General features: G+C 42.5%; 1 protein-coding gene across 1 annotated transcript in view; it reads right to left on the reverse strand.

Moving 5' to 3' along the window:
* Positions 1–4,176: 4,176 nt before the first annotated feature.
* The window catches only part of bmp2k (BMP2 inducible kinase), a 45,981-nt gene continuing 31,634 nt past the window's right edge, over positions 4,177–18,523 (reverse strand). Inside the window, exons 13-17 of the mRNA XM_079739136.1 lie at positions 17,880–17,981; positions 16,013–16,170; positions 14,220–14,464; positions 9,808–9,915; positions 4,177–6,694 (exon numbers count right to left, since the gene is read on the reverse strand). Of these exons, the coding sequence (XP_079595262.1) occupies positions 5,199–6,694; positions 9,808–9,915; positions 14,220–14,464; positions 16,013–16,170; positions 17,880–17,981 (2,109 nt within the window). The 3' untranslated portion in view covers positions 4,177–5,198. The remainder of the gene's footprint in view (positions 6,695–9,807; positions 9,916–14,219; positions 14,465–16,012; positions 16,171–17,879; positions 17,982–18,523) is intronic.

The following is an 18,523-nucleotide window of genomic DNA, read 5'->3' on the forward strand; positions in this document are numbered from 1 at the left end:
AACATGTTTTCATCCAACAGTCGTAGGGCGACGGGCACGTCCTGTGGGCTTTGGGTGCATGGCAGCGACTGACCACGCGCCCCACATGACGGCTGTGTGCATCAAGCTTTATTCACACATTTAAATCGTTGAAAGGTATTCATGTTCATTTCATTTAGATTTTTTGTCTGAAAGTCGTGCTGGGGTCCTCAAAACTTCCAGGGGTCAGTATTAAATGACCGTCATATGTAGCCATAAGATAATTATATGATACATATGCAGCCAGAGGGTTTGAAATACATCCAAAGAGTTTTTTTGAGATAATCGCGAATGATTCGATGATCAGTGGTCGACATATCCAAAAGCAAATCTTTTCCCCTCTTTTGAACTGGTTTTAGCTTCAAATGTTATTTAAATAGTGTACAATGTTATCTAAATGGTCGACTGTACTGTGTTGCACTGTGAGTTTGTTTACCTGTAGTGTCTAGCACCTCCGGAACAATCTTCTAATAAAAGACATCAAAACAAAAACAAGTGTAAATATAACCGCAAGCAGTCATTAACGGGGTCCGAGCAAAATTAAAAGTCAAGAACACACTAATGGAAGATATATAAATATAACATAATTGTCATATTTAAGGAATGATGTTCCACTTATAAACCTGAACTGCAGCCTCATTCACATGGTCAAAATGTATATTGATAAGCACACAACATCCAAAAAAACTCAAAGCACACATTTCTCAAGTGAATTAAGGGGTTTCTTCAAAGCATATACCTGAAAAATCTTTGAAATTAAACAATTGTAGTCAAGAACACTAACGGAAGAAATATAAATATGACAGTTAATTATGAAGGAAAAATGGTTAACGAAGAAGTTCCCCTTAATGCCATACTGTGTTTTGGTAGTCAGATTCTTGGAAGCTAATAAGCTGGAATGTTGATTGCCTGATGAATTTCAGGTGCTGTTCAATGTTGCGTTTCTTAAATGAGTGGCAATGACAGAATGTCACGTTCAGCTTCTTCATAATGCTCTAATCAGGATTCAAAATCTCAACCTATGGATCACCAGTACACGGCATTATCCCGTTGAGCCAATGACATTCCTGAACTGCATGAAGCCTCATTTACATGGTGAAAATGTCGATTGATAAGCACACATCAAGAAAACTCCAAGCACACAGTTCACAAGAGAATTAAGGGCTTTCTTAAAAGAGTACAGATCTGAAAATTTGCACTGTTAATGGTATCCACCTAATAATAGCCGTATGGTAGTTACAAGTAACAAAATGGTCATATAGGCAAAATGGGTTGAGACTGGACGTTTGGCTTTTCTATGAAATTGTGGGAAAAGTAAACATTTTTAGAGCAGAAGACCAGGGTGAAAAAGATGCATCTCATTTTAGAGATTAATATGATGAAATAATTTTGAGTACAGGTCAATCTAGTAAGTAGAAATAAGGCTAGTTCATTTTTTTTTTAAACAGTGCTACCTATGGGTGCAGTACCACAATTTGGGTTTATGGGTAGTGGGGGGTATTGGTATCCACCTAATAATAGTCGTATGTTTTATACAATAACAAAATGGTCATATAAGAAAAATGGGCTAACTGCTCCAACTTTATTGGCCAATATTTCTCAAATGGAACTAAAACAAATTCTGTTCAATGATTTTTGTGAGGCTTGGTCTAAAGATTTTATGTGGCGATTTTGGTGAATTTTTGATTATTTTTGTAGCCTGTGAAGGGTTTTATAAATGCATCTGATTCTAGAGATTAATATTCTGAAAGAATTTTGAGTCCAGGTCAATCTGGTGAGGAGAAATAAGACTAATTCATGATTTTTTACAATAGCTCCACCTTTGGGTGCAGTACCACAAATTTGGGTTTATGGGTAGTGGGGGTTATTGGTAACCATACCTGAAAATTTCAAGAGTTTTCGACTTACGGTATAGGCTACAGTATGACTTTTACAGATTTTGAGACAAAAACAAAAACGTTACAGAAACAATAGGGGACCAAGCAACTTCGCTGCTCGGACCCCTAACTAGAAAATGAATTTCCTGCAGAAAATGCGGTGAGTGCTGTAGTAGGCCTACAAAGTGAGGTTGAAAATATTTTTTAATAAAGCCACAAAGATTAAGACAAAGAAACGTTAAATGGCTTAAATCAAGTGAAGGGATTTGAACAAAAGTTCAAAAGTCTAAATGGAGTAAACAATGTAAACATGCACACCATTTAGGAAAATGTAAATGGTTGGAAACAAAGTGACAGCTGAAAGAATCTGAAAGGTCAAATGTATTGCCTGCACTGCTGGTGTGTGTGTGTGTGTGTGTGTGTGTGTGTGTGATTAAAAGTAGCCGAATAGAGCGGGAAAAACAGCCCAATCTGGCAACACTGCCTGAACGTCCTCCAAAAGTAGCCCAATCTGGCGGGGAAAACTGCCCAATCTGGCAACACTGCTGAACGTCCTTACGCTCCAGCGTCAACGTAAGTCAATGTGACCAACCGAAAACGAAGCTGGTATGAAACTAAAACTGTGATTCTGAATAAAGTGTAAATGATATCAAAATTTCGTTTGGGTATTATCGAAGATACAAGTGTGTAGATTTGTTAAATGGTTTGAACGAAGGTAAACGGTTGAAAAATGATTGAGTTACGATGTCTTAAAAAGTAGCAGTGTCAGAATGAGCCAACATCTTCAATGAAAACTGCTGAAAACGAAGCCGGTGTTACACCGAATTCTGCGACCAACCGAAAAGTGTGACCACAGGGGGCGCTGTTGCATAGTTTTTGCAATATGCACGAGTTTGAAGCGTAGACAGGCATGACAAAAACATAAATAAAACATAAGATCTTCCCCCAACCAATTACCTTTTTATTAAAGGTGCTTGATAAATACATTTGTATTGCATTTGACCCCTTCTTTACCCATAAAAAGCTACAGTCGCTGTTTAAAATTAATGTTAGTATCAAGAAAAGAAAGACCCACCGGTGGGGGGAGATCTAATGTTTTATTTATGTTTTAGTTATAATGCAAACGTGCATGTTGCAGAAAATGTGCAACAGCGCCCCCTGGGGTCACACTTTTCGGTGGGTCGCAGAATTCGGTGTAACACCGGTATGAAACTAAAATTGTGATTCTGAAGAAAGTTTAAATGATATCGAAATTCCGTTTAGATATTATTGAAGATACAAGTGTGTAGATTTGTTAAATGTTAAAAAAATGTATTTAGTTACGAGGACGGCTCTGCCGTCCTCCCATTGACTCCCATGTTAAAAAAAGTAGAATATCTTAAAAAGTATCAAATATTTAAAAAATCTGAAAAGAAGCGCACGATTCCAAGCTATTCTGAACATTTTAAAATTGAAAGGAGTCTCTAGGTGAAAGGAGATAGCTCCTAAAGTTTGTAGATAATAATGAGGAAAGAAAGAACTAGAAATTGCATTTCCTGCAGAAAACGCGTGTGAATGCTGAAGGCTGAATGAAAAGCACAAAGCATTGCTGAAAAGGAAGAAATGTAAAATGAATTGAACTGAAGAATCTGAAAGTAGTAGCTGAAGTAGTAGTAGTAGTAGTAGTAGTAGCTGAAGTAGTAGTAGTAGCTGAAGTAATAGTAGTAGCTGAAGTTGTAGTAGTAGCTGAAGTAGTTGTAGTACCTGAAGTAGTATAAGTAGTAGTAATTGTAGCAGTTGTATTGGTAGTAGTAGTAATGGTAGTAGTAGTATTGGTAGGAGTAGTAATGGTAGTAGTAGTAGTAGTAGTAATGGTAGTAGTAGTATTGGTAGTAGAAATGTTGAATAGCTTTAATCAAGAGAGAGATTTGAACAGAGTACAAAATGTTAAAATCAAATTGGAATAAAGCTGTGTTTGTGTGTGTGTGTGTTAAAAGAATGGCGGAGCCATTGCGTGTGTGTGTGTGTGTGTGTGTCTCTTTAAGAGACACACACGTTTGGATAGTATTGAAGATACAAATGTATCGATTTGTTTAATGGTTTGAACGATGGTAAACGGTTGAAATTTGACCGAGTTACGATGTCTTAAGTAATTTAAGTGTCAGAATGGGCAGACGGCGTCAATTTGACCAACTGTAGAATATGACGGTTTGAAATTAAAACTGTGATCCTGAAGAAAGTTTAAATGATATCGTAATTCCGTTTAAATAGTATTGAAGATACAAGTGTGTAGATTTGTTAAATGGTTTGAACGAAGATAAACGGTTGAAAATTTATTGGGTTACGTCTTAAAACAGTTGAAGTACCAGAAGAAATCAAATTGACTCCCATGTAAAAAAAAGTGGAGGTGGAAAAGCTGAATAGTTAAAAAAGTTGAAAGAGTTGAAAAACACTGATATATAGCCATCATGTCGTTAAAGAGCTGAACGTTTTAATAGTTGAATGGTTTCTGTAGCTGAAAGTATGGCGGAGGAGTTGAAGACCAAAAAAACGGCGGCATAAGAATAATAAAGATTTCAATATCTAGAGTGTGAATGCTACAGCATTCACACTAATACAACTTATGAAGAACAATAGTTGAGTGCTGCATGCAGCACTCACCTAAATATGAGCCTGACTGGGTCATGCTTCAGTTCTAGTGCGCCAAAGGCCACGTAAGGCTATTGTGATGATGGTAGCAATGATCCAGACAGACAGGAGACTAGGTCTCAGCCTGGTCTTTTTGAAGACAGGAGACTTGGTCTAAGCCTGGTCTTTTTGAGGACAGGAGACTAGGGCTAAGCCTGGTCTTTTTAAGACAGACAGAGTCTTCAATGCTGGAAAAACTCAATTAAAATTCACATTGTTTCAGTGTTAACATTGGTATCCCTTTTAGGTTCAAAGATGTCATCTGGTTGATGGGAGAACAGCTGGAAGTTCATATGTTCTGGTTCGGGGACACATGATTAAACTTGACAGTACCTGAACACACTTAAGAAAACTGTTATAAGCCTCCTTTAATAAAATAACTCCATGTGTGATCCAACATGACATTTTGCATAGATACTAAGGTTAAGGGGGAGGGGGGTTCTAAGGCCGCTGGGTGTATCAGAAGGGTACAGAGAAAGTAGTCTACAGAGTCCACATCCATCATTCCATTCGAACATTAACTACTAAAAGCCACCATTCAAACTTCCTCACAGTTAAATGTAATCAAAACACTTTGCATTTTTGGTAAAAGAAACCGAAAATATAAATGTAGCTGTGTTAATATGTTTGTGTGTGTCATGGTTTGGATGGAAAAGGCGCCGCTCCAAAGGGGTCCAGGTCCCCTTGCTGGGGGCCGTCCACCAGCTCAGTGAAGGGCACCGCTCCAAAGTCATCCATACCCTTCCTAGGGGCCCCAAAGTCATCCATACCCTCCCTAGTGGCCCCAAAGTCATCCATACCCTCCCTCTGCCTAGTTGCCCCTAAGTCATCCATACCCTCCATCTGCCTAGGGGCCCCAAAGTCATCCATACCCTCCCTCTGCCTAGGGGCCCCGAAGTCATCCATACCCTCCCTCTGCCTAGGGGCCCCGAAGTCATCCATACCCTCCCTCTGCCTAGGGGCCCCTAAGTCATCCTTACCCTCCCTCTGCCTAGGGGCCCCGAAATCATCCATACCCTCTCTCTGCCTAGTGGCCCCATAGTCCTCCAAACCCTCCCTAGGGGCCCCGAAGTCATTCATACCCTCCCTCTGACTAGTGGCCCCAAAGTCATCCATCCCCTCTCCACCCTCAGGGGACCCAGGGCCTTCAGGGGACCGGGGGCCTCCAGGGGCCCCTGGGGAGGTCCACGGGGTCTGGGTGTGGAAAGGTCGGGCTCCGAATGGGTCCAGCAGCGCAGACTCCTCCATGTTCTCCTTCTCTGCTTTGGTTGCCATGGTGACGGCGATGTTTTGCTTGGAGTGGGAGGAGCCAAGGAGCTGGGTGCAGCCCTCTCCCCCCCCCCTCCTAAGTCTGGGGCTTCGCTCCGGTGTGCGGAGCGACGGCGGCTTGGTGGTCCGGCGATGTCGCTTCCCCACCCCCGCCTCCTGTTTGGTCTTCCTCTGTCGCCATGACAGTCTGGTCACCCCCTGCTGCACCTCCTCCCGCTGCGCCTCCTCCATGCCCCTGGCAGAGTTGGGGCCCCCAGGCGTGAAAGGAGAGAATCCAAACATGTCCACAATGTCAGGTGGCATGGGCGGAGCTTCACAGGAAGCGGGCAGCGCTTCATACAAGGTGGGCGGGACTTCTGAGGGTGTGGGCGAGGCTTCAACTAAAAAGGGAGGGGCCCCATGTGAGGCAGGAAGGGATTCACCAGGAGTGGGCGGGGCCCCGGGGGAGGTGGGCGGAGAGGACCTGGAGACGTTCCTGCTGAACGGAGCTCTGGTGAAGACGTCCAGGTCGTCCGCGCCAAGCCCACAGGGGGCCGGTGGGAACGGGGCGGCCCCAAACACGTCCACAGAGCCCCTGGGCTTCTCTCCTTCGTAAGGCTCCTCCTCAGAATCCATGAGCAGGGGGTGCTGTCCCAGCAGCTCCTCCTGCTGCTCCTCTTCCTCGCTCAGCCCCTCCGCCTCCTCTTCCTCCTCCACCTCCTCACTGCTCTTAGAGGAAGGAGGGTCTGACTCAAAGTCACTATCCGACTCCTCCCCGCTTCTCCTCTCCGAGGCCTCCTGCTCCTTCATGGCAGGAGGGACCTCCTCTGTGGGAGGTGGTGAGGGGGCGTCGATTGCCAGGTCCTCCCCAGGGAGGTCCCTCGCTACAAGAGAAACAAAGCGGAAATGTGATGTCATCCGAGAAGACCTCAACAGGAAAGAGGTCATTCAGAGAATACACCAACAGGAACAATAAAATCATTCTCTGACGACTAAGATATCCACTGCAATCGTCAAACGGTGTGTGTGTGTGTGAGAAGAAGCTATTCTGAACAGCTATTCTATTAAATTGTTCAATTAGATCAGTTCTTACAGCAGACAGTATAACCATAGTTTGTGATCGGTGGAAACAATCCAGAAGAAAGCCCAGTAGGAGGTCTGAGTGTGTGCGTGTGTCACGATAATCAATGGCGGAGGCTGAGACCAGGGAAGGGCTGAAGTCAAACCTTAAAGGACAACCTTTCAACATCACCTTTGCTGGTAAAAAAGGATATCTATCCATCCTACATCTGAGTGGACACTCCCACTTGTTATGTCTTGAGAGTCGTCAAGTCATTTTATTTGTATAGCCCTTGGTCGTAGTCAGTGTCAAAGGGGTTTGCCACGTTTTGATTGCACCACCTAACTCAAGAAAGGAACAACTCTGTCTTGTTATGGGCAAATAACCTAACATTTTGTAATACAATAACAAACCTGTTAAAACGATCTAACAGGGTCGGCTAAAAATTAACTATGCCAACAAAACCTAATTTAAACAGAAAACTAGGCCTGGACCAGTTTAGGTAAACAAGGCCAAAATAACTATGCTAAATATGATAAACAAGAGTAAAATATGGTAGGCTATGGTTAGATAGAATACAAGATAAGATAACTCAAGCTAAGTAAAGATGAGCTAGGCTAAGATAAATTAAGGTTAGGTTAAAATTACATTTACATTTAGCATTAGCTTTTATCGAAAGCGACTTTGGAAAGTACATTTGTCATAAGAAAGTGAAACAATATATCGCTGTCGGTACAATAAGGACAGTCAAACAACCAAGTGGAAAGCACCAACAATCACTACATTAACCCATTCCCCGTATACAACAGATAGCTCGGATAAGATGGTACATTACTAAGTACTATAACTAAATACGACATACAATAAGTGCGTACATTTAAAATCAACAATTTGCATTTTTCTTCCATGAAAGTTGGGAGTACTGCTTATTAATTAAAATTATGTTGCCCTTGCAACATTGGTTTTCTTTGAACAGCCAGAAACATGATAGTAAGCTGGTGGGCTTAAGCTATCCCATTAGCTGAGACACATTCCCCTCAATCAATGGTCAATTAACAAGCCATAAAAAAGAATCAGTGATTTATTTTCCTTTAAATGTTTGTTTTTATTTATCAGTAACATTCTATGAAAGATTACATTCACACTCACAGTATAATACAAGGCTGTTGACATAGTCTGTAGCAAAGAAACACAACATGTTGTACAATTGATTCACCTAAGGTTGAGCACACATGGCCAATATTACTTTATAGTACCAGATATAACTAGTACTAGATAACTAGTACCAGTTAGCGAGTACTGCTGGTTTGGTGACTTTTACCAGCAACTTATCTAACCAATATCAGTGTCCCAAACACTCATGGAAGAACTTGTACGAGGGTAAAATTCAGCCAAAAACAACCTTTACATAAAAAACAGAACCAAGACAGAATATGTCCACTGTAAGAGGAGAGCCTTTGTCACAATCTGTACTGAGGGATAATATTCAGCAGTTGGTTAGAAAGTGCAGCAATATGGCTGTTGGCTTGGGTCTAGAGGAAATCTGTCACTGCTAGTATGCGTTCACCAACACGGGAGCACAATGTTTCTGGTATGGCTGTCTTAGCAGATGAGAGCTTTCCTGGAAGCTGAAGGTTCAGTAAACTACCGCGTCCTCCGACTATCTGCCCTGTAGGATTGTATGAGCACTGATGCTAACAATTGTTTTATCAGTGAGAATCCTGATTTTAGTGGTTTTAGCATGAAGTAGTGCTGAGATGACAAATAACAAATAAAATGCCTGGTTACCCAGACAGAACCCATATATCTGCTAGTTTGAAGATCCATATAGGGTAATCTTCCGAGCCAGGCTAATGCTATGCCTGCAGCAGATTACCGCCAAGGGAATACCTCAACACTTTCCAATATAACTACAAATAAGATGACTAATCACAAAAAGCTATTCAAATAAACCCATCAAATGCATTGGCAGAACATAAAAAGAATGGCTTTCTTTTCGTAACAAAGTAAAACATGTGCTTAACTAAAGTGATAATTTGTATCACAAGCAACTGATTCCCAGGGATAGGAAGAACTAGGGTACGCCATTGTTGTTTATGCCATTAGCCGTTGATGCTATGAGATGTTGATGCTATTGGCGTATGATGCTATGAGCCGCTAGTGCTATTAGCGATTGATTCTATTAGCTGATGATGCTATGAGCTTTTTGGCTTTTTTTTTGTTTTCCCTGGATCTATGGAGTTGGGTGTTATCTCCATTTGTAATATTTCTCCATCTAGAACAGGTTCAAAAGACGTTGAAATATATTTAAAATGAGTCAACATATATTTTATGGCATAAAGCGCTTACTAAGGCCTGAGACCCCAGCATACAAGGCATATATTTGATATTCACATTTAAAGGCAGGGTTATTTACTGATGGCAAGGTCAGCAAATCGACACGATGTTAGTCCAGTCACTCTACGACTATATATCCTTGGCAGACAAGCAGTTAAATAACTTTACTGTCTGGAACTTCACAAAAGTATCATTAGTCGTTTCCTGGTTAATATCACCGATATTTGTACATGGTATCTATGTGTAGAACTATACAGAATATCTGTATGTAATAGTTATTATTGCTAAAAGCCACATCACCATGCAGCATGGTAAACATTGTTGTGTAGAACTCATGTATTCCTCGTCCGTACCACGGTGTGGCGGTCAACCAATCAACAGCAGTGAGACTGTCATGGTCACCACAGACACCCTCATCATCAGTTAGTTATTGAATTAGGTATGAGCTTGATACTTAATATCTTACACTTTCCTCCAGGTGAGGGCTTCACACCTGATCCAACAGGAAGCAGGTGGTCCATAGTGATTGGTTGGTTAGGAGGAGGTGTGGGAGGGTCAGGGTGGGGGGGGGGCACAGGCCAAGCCCCCTCTAAGACTTGCCTGGGGCTACGAACAGCACCGAGCCGAACACATCCTCAGGGGGGGAGAGCTTTGCGCCACCAGGGGGCCGGTCCACCTCCACGCTGGAGACTCTGGCCGACGGGTTCTCTGGAAACACACCAATGAATCAGTCAATTAATGAGTCAACTAATCCACTAACTAATTAGTTGAATAAACATTTGAATCACACCTAGGCTATGGGGGCATTAGGGGTCCAGGCGCGCTCCCCAGCCCCAAAACATGATTTTCTCTCACCCCCTTTTTTTAACTGGTTGGGTATTAACGGGCCCCTATGTAGGGGGAACCATTGGAAGATACTAAAGGCGATCCTGGTAACGGATTGACTCGCATACATAATTAAAATGTTGACCTGGCCGAGATTTCCTTCCTTGGAATCTGAAATGGCCTGAACTGCTTCTTGATGGGCATTAGCCAGAGCAACCAGAGCCCTGAACCTGCGGTCCTCACTCACGCCAAGAGTTGAGGAGAACCTGGTAGTAGGTTCCTGATGTGTGGACTTCCCCAAGATAGTTTGGACAACCGACGGCAAGGCAAGCCTCAAGACCAGTTGCATAGGGTGTGGCTAACTGATTAAGTTGACTTAAACTTGATCATAAGCCATTTTATAGTTCGGGAGTTTTAATGTGGTTATTCATTCATAACAACCAGCAATAGTCTATGCCAGCGGTAGTCTACGCCACCTCCATTTCCTTTTCCACTAGTGTACCCCCTCAAAGATATTTTTTCAGCCGAGTCCCCCCTTCACCGGCACAAATGTTTTGGGGGGATAAAATTAAGATAAATAATGATTGTGCGTTCTATTTGACAGTGTAAATATTAAAAGGGTGCAAATACTCAATATTTAGTGAGAAACATGGGCCTGTGCTTCATGCAACTGTTAGCTAATTTCTCACAACAAAAGAAGCACAACGCCAGGGGAGGGTCAGAGCATGTAGAGTTTAAACAATATATATATCATTACAATATATTCTTCCTGAAACTGACAACATTTTGGTGTTTCTGGATGCATTTATTTTTTCCCGGATGCTCCTTTCTCCTTGTTTACAAATTTACATTTCACACATTTTGTCAGTTTTCTCAATTTTCTATTCTCTAGCTTTCAGAATTTTATACTTGCTCAGGGTGATAGAACATTTTGTTAGGGTTTTAAACTTATTTTTAGAACATTTTTTAGGACCCCCTGCAATACTCCTAGGGGTGTCCCCCATTTGAGAACAACTGATCTATGCCAAAGATGATGGCTGGTTGGTTGGGGTGATGGCTTTGGGTTTTAACACAATCAGAATGAAAGCCCGTGCAGAATTTGTGGTCAGACTTGCTGTTTTTCATTTAAGATTACGGTCAGCATGACGGTCAGCCAACAGAATGTCGCTCTATGTTGCTTTAAACATATAGCGGAGGAGGTCACTTGCGTGATGCAAGTAGTATGTCCAATATATTGCACACCACAAATCAAAAACGTATGTAAAAATATCAAATTCAAAGGGCTGTGATCAATTCTATGTATTATTAGATCATTTTGTTGTTATTCCAAAAAACAATGCAACATTAAAGTATATCCCCATGGATACTGGGGATGACTTGATGTGCAAAACTGAAGTAGGCATAGGGGTTGCTAAATAATGAAAATAGAAATTATACAAAACATAATAAAGACTTGGTATGAATGGTCTAAACAGTCGCAAGGGTTAATCCACCACCAAGCAATCAGAATAGGATCCTGACTATATATTCTGTTTAATTTTACCAGAGATAACAGTCACGCCCGAGACTATTAAGGTTGTGGACATTAATTGGTGTGAATGCTTAAAGCATTCACATCTTAGAAATGCTACATATTTGGTGTGAATGCTCTAAGCATTAACATCTTAGAAATGCTACATATTTATTTTTATTATAATTATTATTATTCTGCCGTTTTTCCGTTCTCGACTCCTTCAACATACTTCAACGTAGAAACATCATTCAAACATTAAAACATTCAGCTCCGTTAGTACCATTATGCTATTATTTTCTGTACTCATATTATTCATAATTCCCGAGATATTCAAGGTTATTCACCTAAAATTCCCCCATTCATTCCCATTAGAAAAAAAAAAAAATGCTGATTCATCCTTCATCCTCATTCAACACTTCAACAACTTAAGACATCATAACTTGGTGAAATGTCAACCGTTTACCATCATTCAAACAATTAAACAGATCTACACATTTGTATCTTCAATAACATTTCAACAGAATTTCGATATCATTTATGCTTTTTTCAGAATCACAGTTTTAGTTTTTTTCCGGATAAGTTTTCAGTTGGTCTCACTCTAACCGTTTGCCTCAGCTGTTGCTCGTTGAGCAATCAGTGGAAAAACACGCCACTCTGGAGTCTGGTTAAAGTCACTGTGGGGGAGGGAAGTGTAGTCTTTGTTACTAGGGATGCACCGAAAATTCGGCCACCGAAAATTTTCGGCCGAAAATTGCCCAAAACATAATTTTCGGTTTTGACTGAAGGTGTAAAAAGGCCGAAAAAAAATACAGAACATTTATTTTTTGATGATGTGAGGAAAAAAAAGCAACCAGTGTGGAATGAGCCAGTGCGCTTCATCAAAAAAATGATTAAAAAAGAGCCGCACGTGAATTTGTAAACAACTAAATGACAATACACAGAGATGAAAAAAGAGCCGAGTGCCCCTGTTAAAATGAATGAATGAAATGAATGAAAAACAGCAAAAGCCACATTCGGTATTCGGTTTTGGCTTTCGGCCAACTGTTTCAGCATATTCGGTTTTGGCCAAGAATTTTCATTTCGGTGCATCCCTATTTGTTACAGTCACTCTCTCCCTCATGGACTACAATAGTGGACTACAATAATGGATGTTAGCGGTGACCCTAATGCTGCTATCCATTTGGATGGTACGTCGGTACGTGCAAGTGGTAAGTTGCAAATCTCCCAGCTTTCTTGCGGCATTTCACTGAGGCACGCCCCCTTTTGGTCGTAGTATCTCGTCGCTTTCAAAGTGGAGCGAGCAGAGCTGTACAACTCACAAAAAAGATGACTGCGCCCATAGTTAATGGGTGTTGAGATGTATTTTCTTTTTATTTGTACCACGTTGGTGTTTTTAATGTTGTTTTTAAATCCTCTTACACACTTGATTTCATTGCTGCTTTAATCCGGTCACCAATTTATGCATTGCACGGTCTTGCTTTGTGTGCAATTCAATGTAAAGTTGTGTTTTCAAGCTGGTTTGCTAAAGAGGCTATGTTGCTAATGATGACTAGCCTGCTACTACTCCCCCTTGTGGCTCGACAGAAACACAAATGACAAACTGGAAGGCTGGAGCAAGGGAAATACATCACGTTCTCGCTAAAGCTGGTTGTTCGTACCGGCGTACCATACAAATGGATAGCAGCATTAGCGTTGACGTTAGTGTTGAAGTTAGCGTTGACATTAGCGCTGACGTTAGCGTTGACGTTAGCGCTGACGGTAGCGCTATTGCTGACGTTAGCGTTAGTGCTGACATTTGCGTTGACGTTAGGGTTAGCGCTGATGTTAGCGTTAGCGCTGAAGTTAGCATTGACGTTACCATTAGCGCTGACATTAGCGTTGACGTTAGCGTTAGCGCTGAAGTTAGTATTGACGTTAGCATTAGCGTTGACGTTTGCGTTGACGTTAGCATTGATGTTACCATTAGCGCTGACGTTAGCGCTGACATTTGAGTTGACCTTAGCGTTAGCGCTGACGTTAGCGGCAGCGTTGACGTTAGCGCTGATGTAAGCGGTGAGACTTCAAAACCCTTCAACTCATTCATACTTCATCCTACAGACTTCATTCTACATTCAAAATGTTCAGCAGATTTCCTAGATTCAGTGTAATGATTCTTCAACGTTCAGCTTCAGCAGTGTAGCGGAGCATTTCAGCGTCAGCAGACATCAGCAGTATGACTTCAAAACCCTTCAACTCATTCATACTTCATTCTACAGACTTCATTCTACATTCAAAATGTTCAGCAGATATCCTAGATTCAGTGTAATGATTCTTCAACGTTCAGCTTCAGCAGTGTAGCGGAGCATTTCAGCGTCAGCATTCACACCGCAATACCTTCAGGGATTGCAATTCTAGTTATGCATATAATGCAATTTTGTGTGTTAGGTATTAAGTATCTGTTGATACCTATTGTTATTGTAGGAATTATTATGTTTTTTGAAACAGCCATACCTCAGCCTGTGACTGGGAGACCAGAGATTGAGGTCCTATAAATGTTGGCTCCAATAATGATTGCTAAATTTTATAGACCATTTTGAGCTGTCCTAGGGTAAGTACATCAGAGGTTTTAGAATATTATATTGTTAGATTAAATTATTCCATTAAGAAACGAAATAAGGAAGGAAGGAAATCTTACTGGCTCGGAGGAGATCGAACTCGCGGTCTAGAAGCTCCTCCTCGGTCAGTTTGGAGAAGTTATCTTCTCCAAATGGGTTCCAGCCAGACATGTCAGGAGGGGGCGGAGCCATGCTGCTCTGAGGGGACGAGGACACCCTATGGCAGGGCGGAGTCACCCCATGGGATAGCTGAGCCACGCCCTGAGCGGGCGGAGTTACACCTTGAGAGGGCGGGGTTATGCCGCCTGTGCCGATGACAGGGTTTCTAGAGAGGAACAGAACGCGGGTAAATACACACCGTTTACAGCCCATATTATTATAGCCACTCTACAGCCGCGTTATAGCCACTCTACAGCCGCGTTATAGCCCATGATATAGCCACTCTACAGCCGACTTATAGCCCATGTTATAGCCCCCACAGGGTAGGTGTATATGTTGTGATATTACCTGGGGTTAGTGTATAGGGTGATATAACCTGTGGTTAGTAGGGGTGTAACGATACAGACGATACAAACAATGTAGTCGTGGTGAACCGAATCGGTACGGACGTCACGGTTCGGTGCATGGATTTACACGTAGAATACACAGTATACTATTAAATAAAACTGGCGTGCAAATTAATTGATGTAATGCGGAACTAATGTTAGATACGTGAGTTCTTCAGGGACAACTTCTCTGACGTCTCTGGTATTACGAGACTCGTAGTGGGAGTTATCTCAGCAATGGTTGAGAAGGAATTGGGGGAAAGGAACTTTGGCTTGACTCCCTGAAGTACATGAACCACGACATGGAGGAGAAAGGGATTGTTGCCCGCGATTGTCTCCCGCCGGAGCCCCGGAGCCCACTGCCCGCTGCAGAGGGACCACCCCCTCGTCACTGCTGACTGGGTAGCTCCGGCGGGAGACAATCGCGGTCAATAATCGCGGGCAAAAATCCCTTTCTCCTCCAAGTCGCGGTTCAGTCTACTTCAGATTGTTGTGGAAGTGGAAGAACCAGAGACGTCGCAGAACCCGACGCAGTCGTATCGTCTGGAAGCGCACACAGCATTTGGCCGTGATAATATATATTACATGATAGAGATATCCATGTATAATATGATATTATTTAGATATAGAGCTCCAGGACTCCCGCTGAAGCACCCGGAGTGTTCTAGAATATTTACAGAACACGGCTAAAAGCTGTGTGCGCCGCGCCATTGCGATACATCCAATGTAAACATGAGCGCATGGGACCGTGGCCGCAGGTTGCTCAGGGCCACACCCCCACCCTCCTCCTTAAAACGGGACGTTTTTGGGGGACTGGCTCTGTAATTCTGTGTACTTTGCACTATCATAAATAAGACATTTTCTGTTTTATAACTGATTGTCTTATTTTGTTTACAAGTTACGGATGGAGTCTGGAGATGATGTGGGGTACTTGTTTACACCTTAGATTACACAGTTCAGGCTGTTGCAGCTAGCTCAGGGGAGAGACTGCATGACACTAGATGGTACAACCTTTCCTTCATTGTACCGAACTCGTACCGAACCTTGATGTCTGAACCGAACCGTGACTTCGATGTACCGTTACACCCCTAGTGGTTAGTGTATAGGGTGACATTACCTGGGGTAAGTGTATAGGGAGTGATTTTACCTTGGGTTAGTGTATAGGGGGTGATTATACCTGTGGTTAATGTATAGGGCGTGATAGTACCTTTGGTTACTGTATAGGGGGTGATTTTACCTTGGGTTAGTGTATAGGGTGTGATTTTACCTGTGGTTAGTGTTATAGGGGGATATAGTACCCTGGGTTATTGTAAAGGGGGTGATAGTACCTTGGGTTAGTGGATGTCCCCCCCAGTGGCCTCCCTGTGGTGATGGGGGGAGGGTAGGTGTCCAGGGGGGTGGTGTGATAGGGGAGGTGTTGTGGATGATGATGATGGTGGTGATGAAGCTGCTGCTGCTGGAGGAAGGCCTGCTGGTACTGGTAGAACTGGGAGGAAAGAGGAAACAGACGAGGAGGGAAGAGATGAAAGAAGTAAAGAAGGACGGTTGGACACCACATCCACTACCACAGTTTCTCATCTCCTCATAACCTGAACCAATAAACAGAGTCCTGGTGGTGGAGATAATCAGACTCTGATTGTCTCTCGTCAGCGGACCAGCTGCCCCCCCCCCCCCCCCCCCCCCATTGACAAGAACAGCTTGCCTCTGAAGCTAAGCAGATGGTTAGCATTGTGTGGGAAATTATCTAGAAACGCCACAGCTCCAACAGTGGGTTTTGGAGGACCTGTGTTTGAAATGTTTTGATTCAACTGGTTGGTAAACACCACCACTAAGGAGATTTGGACTCTGTGAGCAGGAATTCAGAGCATCTGCTTCCAACACTTTTGGCAGCGAGGCCGCCTCCTGGGTGGCCTGCAGAGAGACCGGGAGCCAGCGCTCTACGGAGGCTGAATTTAGTCTGTCTTGACATATAATGAATTACCCGTCTCTGTCGCCAGCAGCCGGCCCCCCGCTGGGCCTCCATGTGCTTTCTAAGTTTAAACTGCAAGTTGCTAAAGCTACGCTATGTTTATAATTATAATCTTTTGGCTGAAATCTTCATGCAACAATCTGCAGATTTAAAGATATAGGGCCCTTTAACTCACTGCAGATTTAAAGATATAGGGCCCTTTAACTCACTGCAGATTTAAAGATATAGGGCCCTTTAACTCACTGCAGATTTAAAGATATAGGGCCCTTTAACTCACTGCAGATTTAAAGATATAGGGCCCTTTAACTCACTGCAGATTCAAAGATGCAGTCCTTCAACTCACTGCAGATTTAAAGATACAGGGCCCTTTAACTCACTGCAGATTTAAAGATATAGGGCCCTTTAACTCACTGCAGATTTAAAGATACAGGGTCCTTCAACTCACTGCAGATTTAAAGATACAGGGCCCTTCAACTCACTGCAGATTTAAAGATACAGGGCCCTTCAACTCACTGCAGATTTAAAGATACAGGGCCCTTCAACTCACTGCAGATTTAAAGATACAGGGCCCTTCAACTCACTGCAGATTTAAAGATACAGGGTCCTTCAACTCACAGCAGATTTAAAGATACAGGGCCCTTTAACTCACTGCAGATTTAAAGATACAGGGTCCTTCAACTCACTGCAGATTTAAAGATACAGGGCCCTTCAACTCACTGCAGATTTAAAGATACAGGGCCCTTCAACTCACTGCAGATTTAAAGATACAGGGTCCTTCAACTCACTGCAGATTTAAAGATACAGGGCCCTTCAACTCACTGCAGATTTAAAGTTATAGAGCACTGTTCTCACTGGAACTGATTAGTTAGATACATGAACAGCAACATTCAAGGAGCAGACAGTTACAATAGAACACACAAAGAAGCATAAAATTATAACTTTATAACTATACAACCATAGCACTACAATTTCATTCAGCAATAGTTATTATTGGCAAGACAACGATCCAATCCAAGCTAATGGCAGAGTAATACTCATATTGATGAGTCATTTCTAATTTGAGCACGGCTAGGAGAGCTGTCGTCCTCATTTGATTAACCTCTAAAAGACTAGTCAACTAATCTAATCTGCCTAGTGTACGTTTTCGTTGGGAACAACCCATGGCAGAATTCACATTCATTAAACAGATTGCCTTAACCTGGATGAGAACTGGACTGTGGACTCACCATGGAGGCGTACTGGGCCTGGGCCTGGGCCACCTGCTGCTGGTACGCAGGCTGCTGGTACATCATATGATGCTGCTGCTGCTGGAGCAGGGCCTGTTGATACTGATGGACACGGAAAGGGTCAAAGGTCAATCCTCAAGCCATAAGGGTCGTAATAGCATTTAGACTTGTACAGAACAAGACCTTATATAGACTAAGATAGTCTGGCAGAACACACTGGTAACAATGGTGATTACTGACCCAACCACCAACCTGTGAACCCAGAAACTGACCAGTATTAGTAATGGTGTCTAGTTACTGGGTTCTCCTCAACATTATTTTCTTTCATGTGTGTTGTTACAGTTTTTCTCGATTGTATACACACAAAAAATGGAACTATGCACACAATTCTGAAAACTTGAAGCTCATGTAACAACTACAAGACTTCAGACTGCTAAACTCTAAGCACAATTCCACTGTTTTCACACATATAGAAGTTCTAAATCACATTTTTGCAAAACTCTAAGCACAAATCTCATCAATTAATACACTTGGTTCACCTGGAAACACTGGCCTTCAAAACGCAACAACTATTTACCAATAAGTCTAACTCAGTTCTCACCTGTTCAAACTCAACTGGCAAAACACTTCAACCTTGTGTCAGA

The sequence above is a fragment of the Pollachius pollachius genome, assembly GCF_949987615.1.
Source record: "Pollachius pollachius genome assembly, chromosome: 1".
NCBI classification, from domain to species: domain Eukaryota; kingdom Metazoa; phylum Chordata; class Actinopteri; order Gadiformes; family Gadidae; genus Pollachius; species Pollachius pollachius.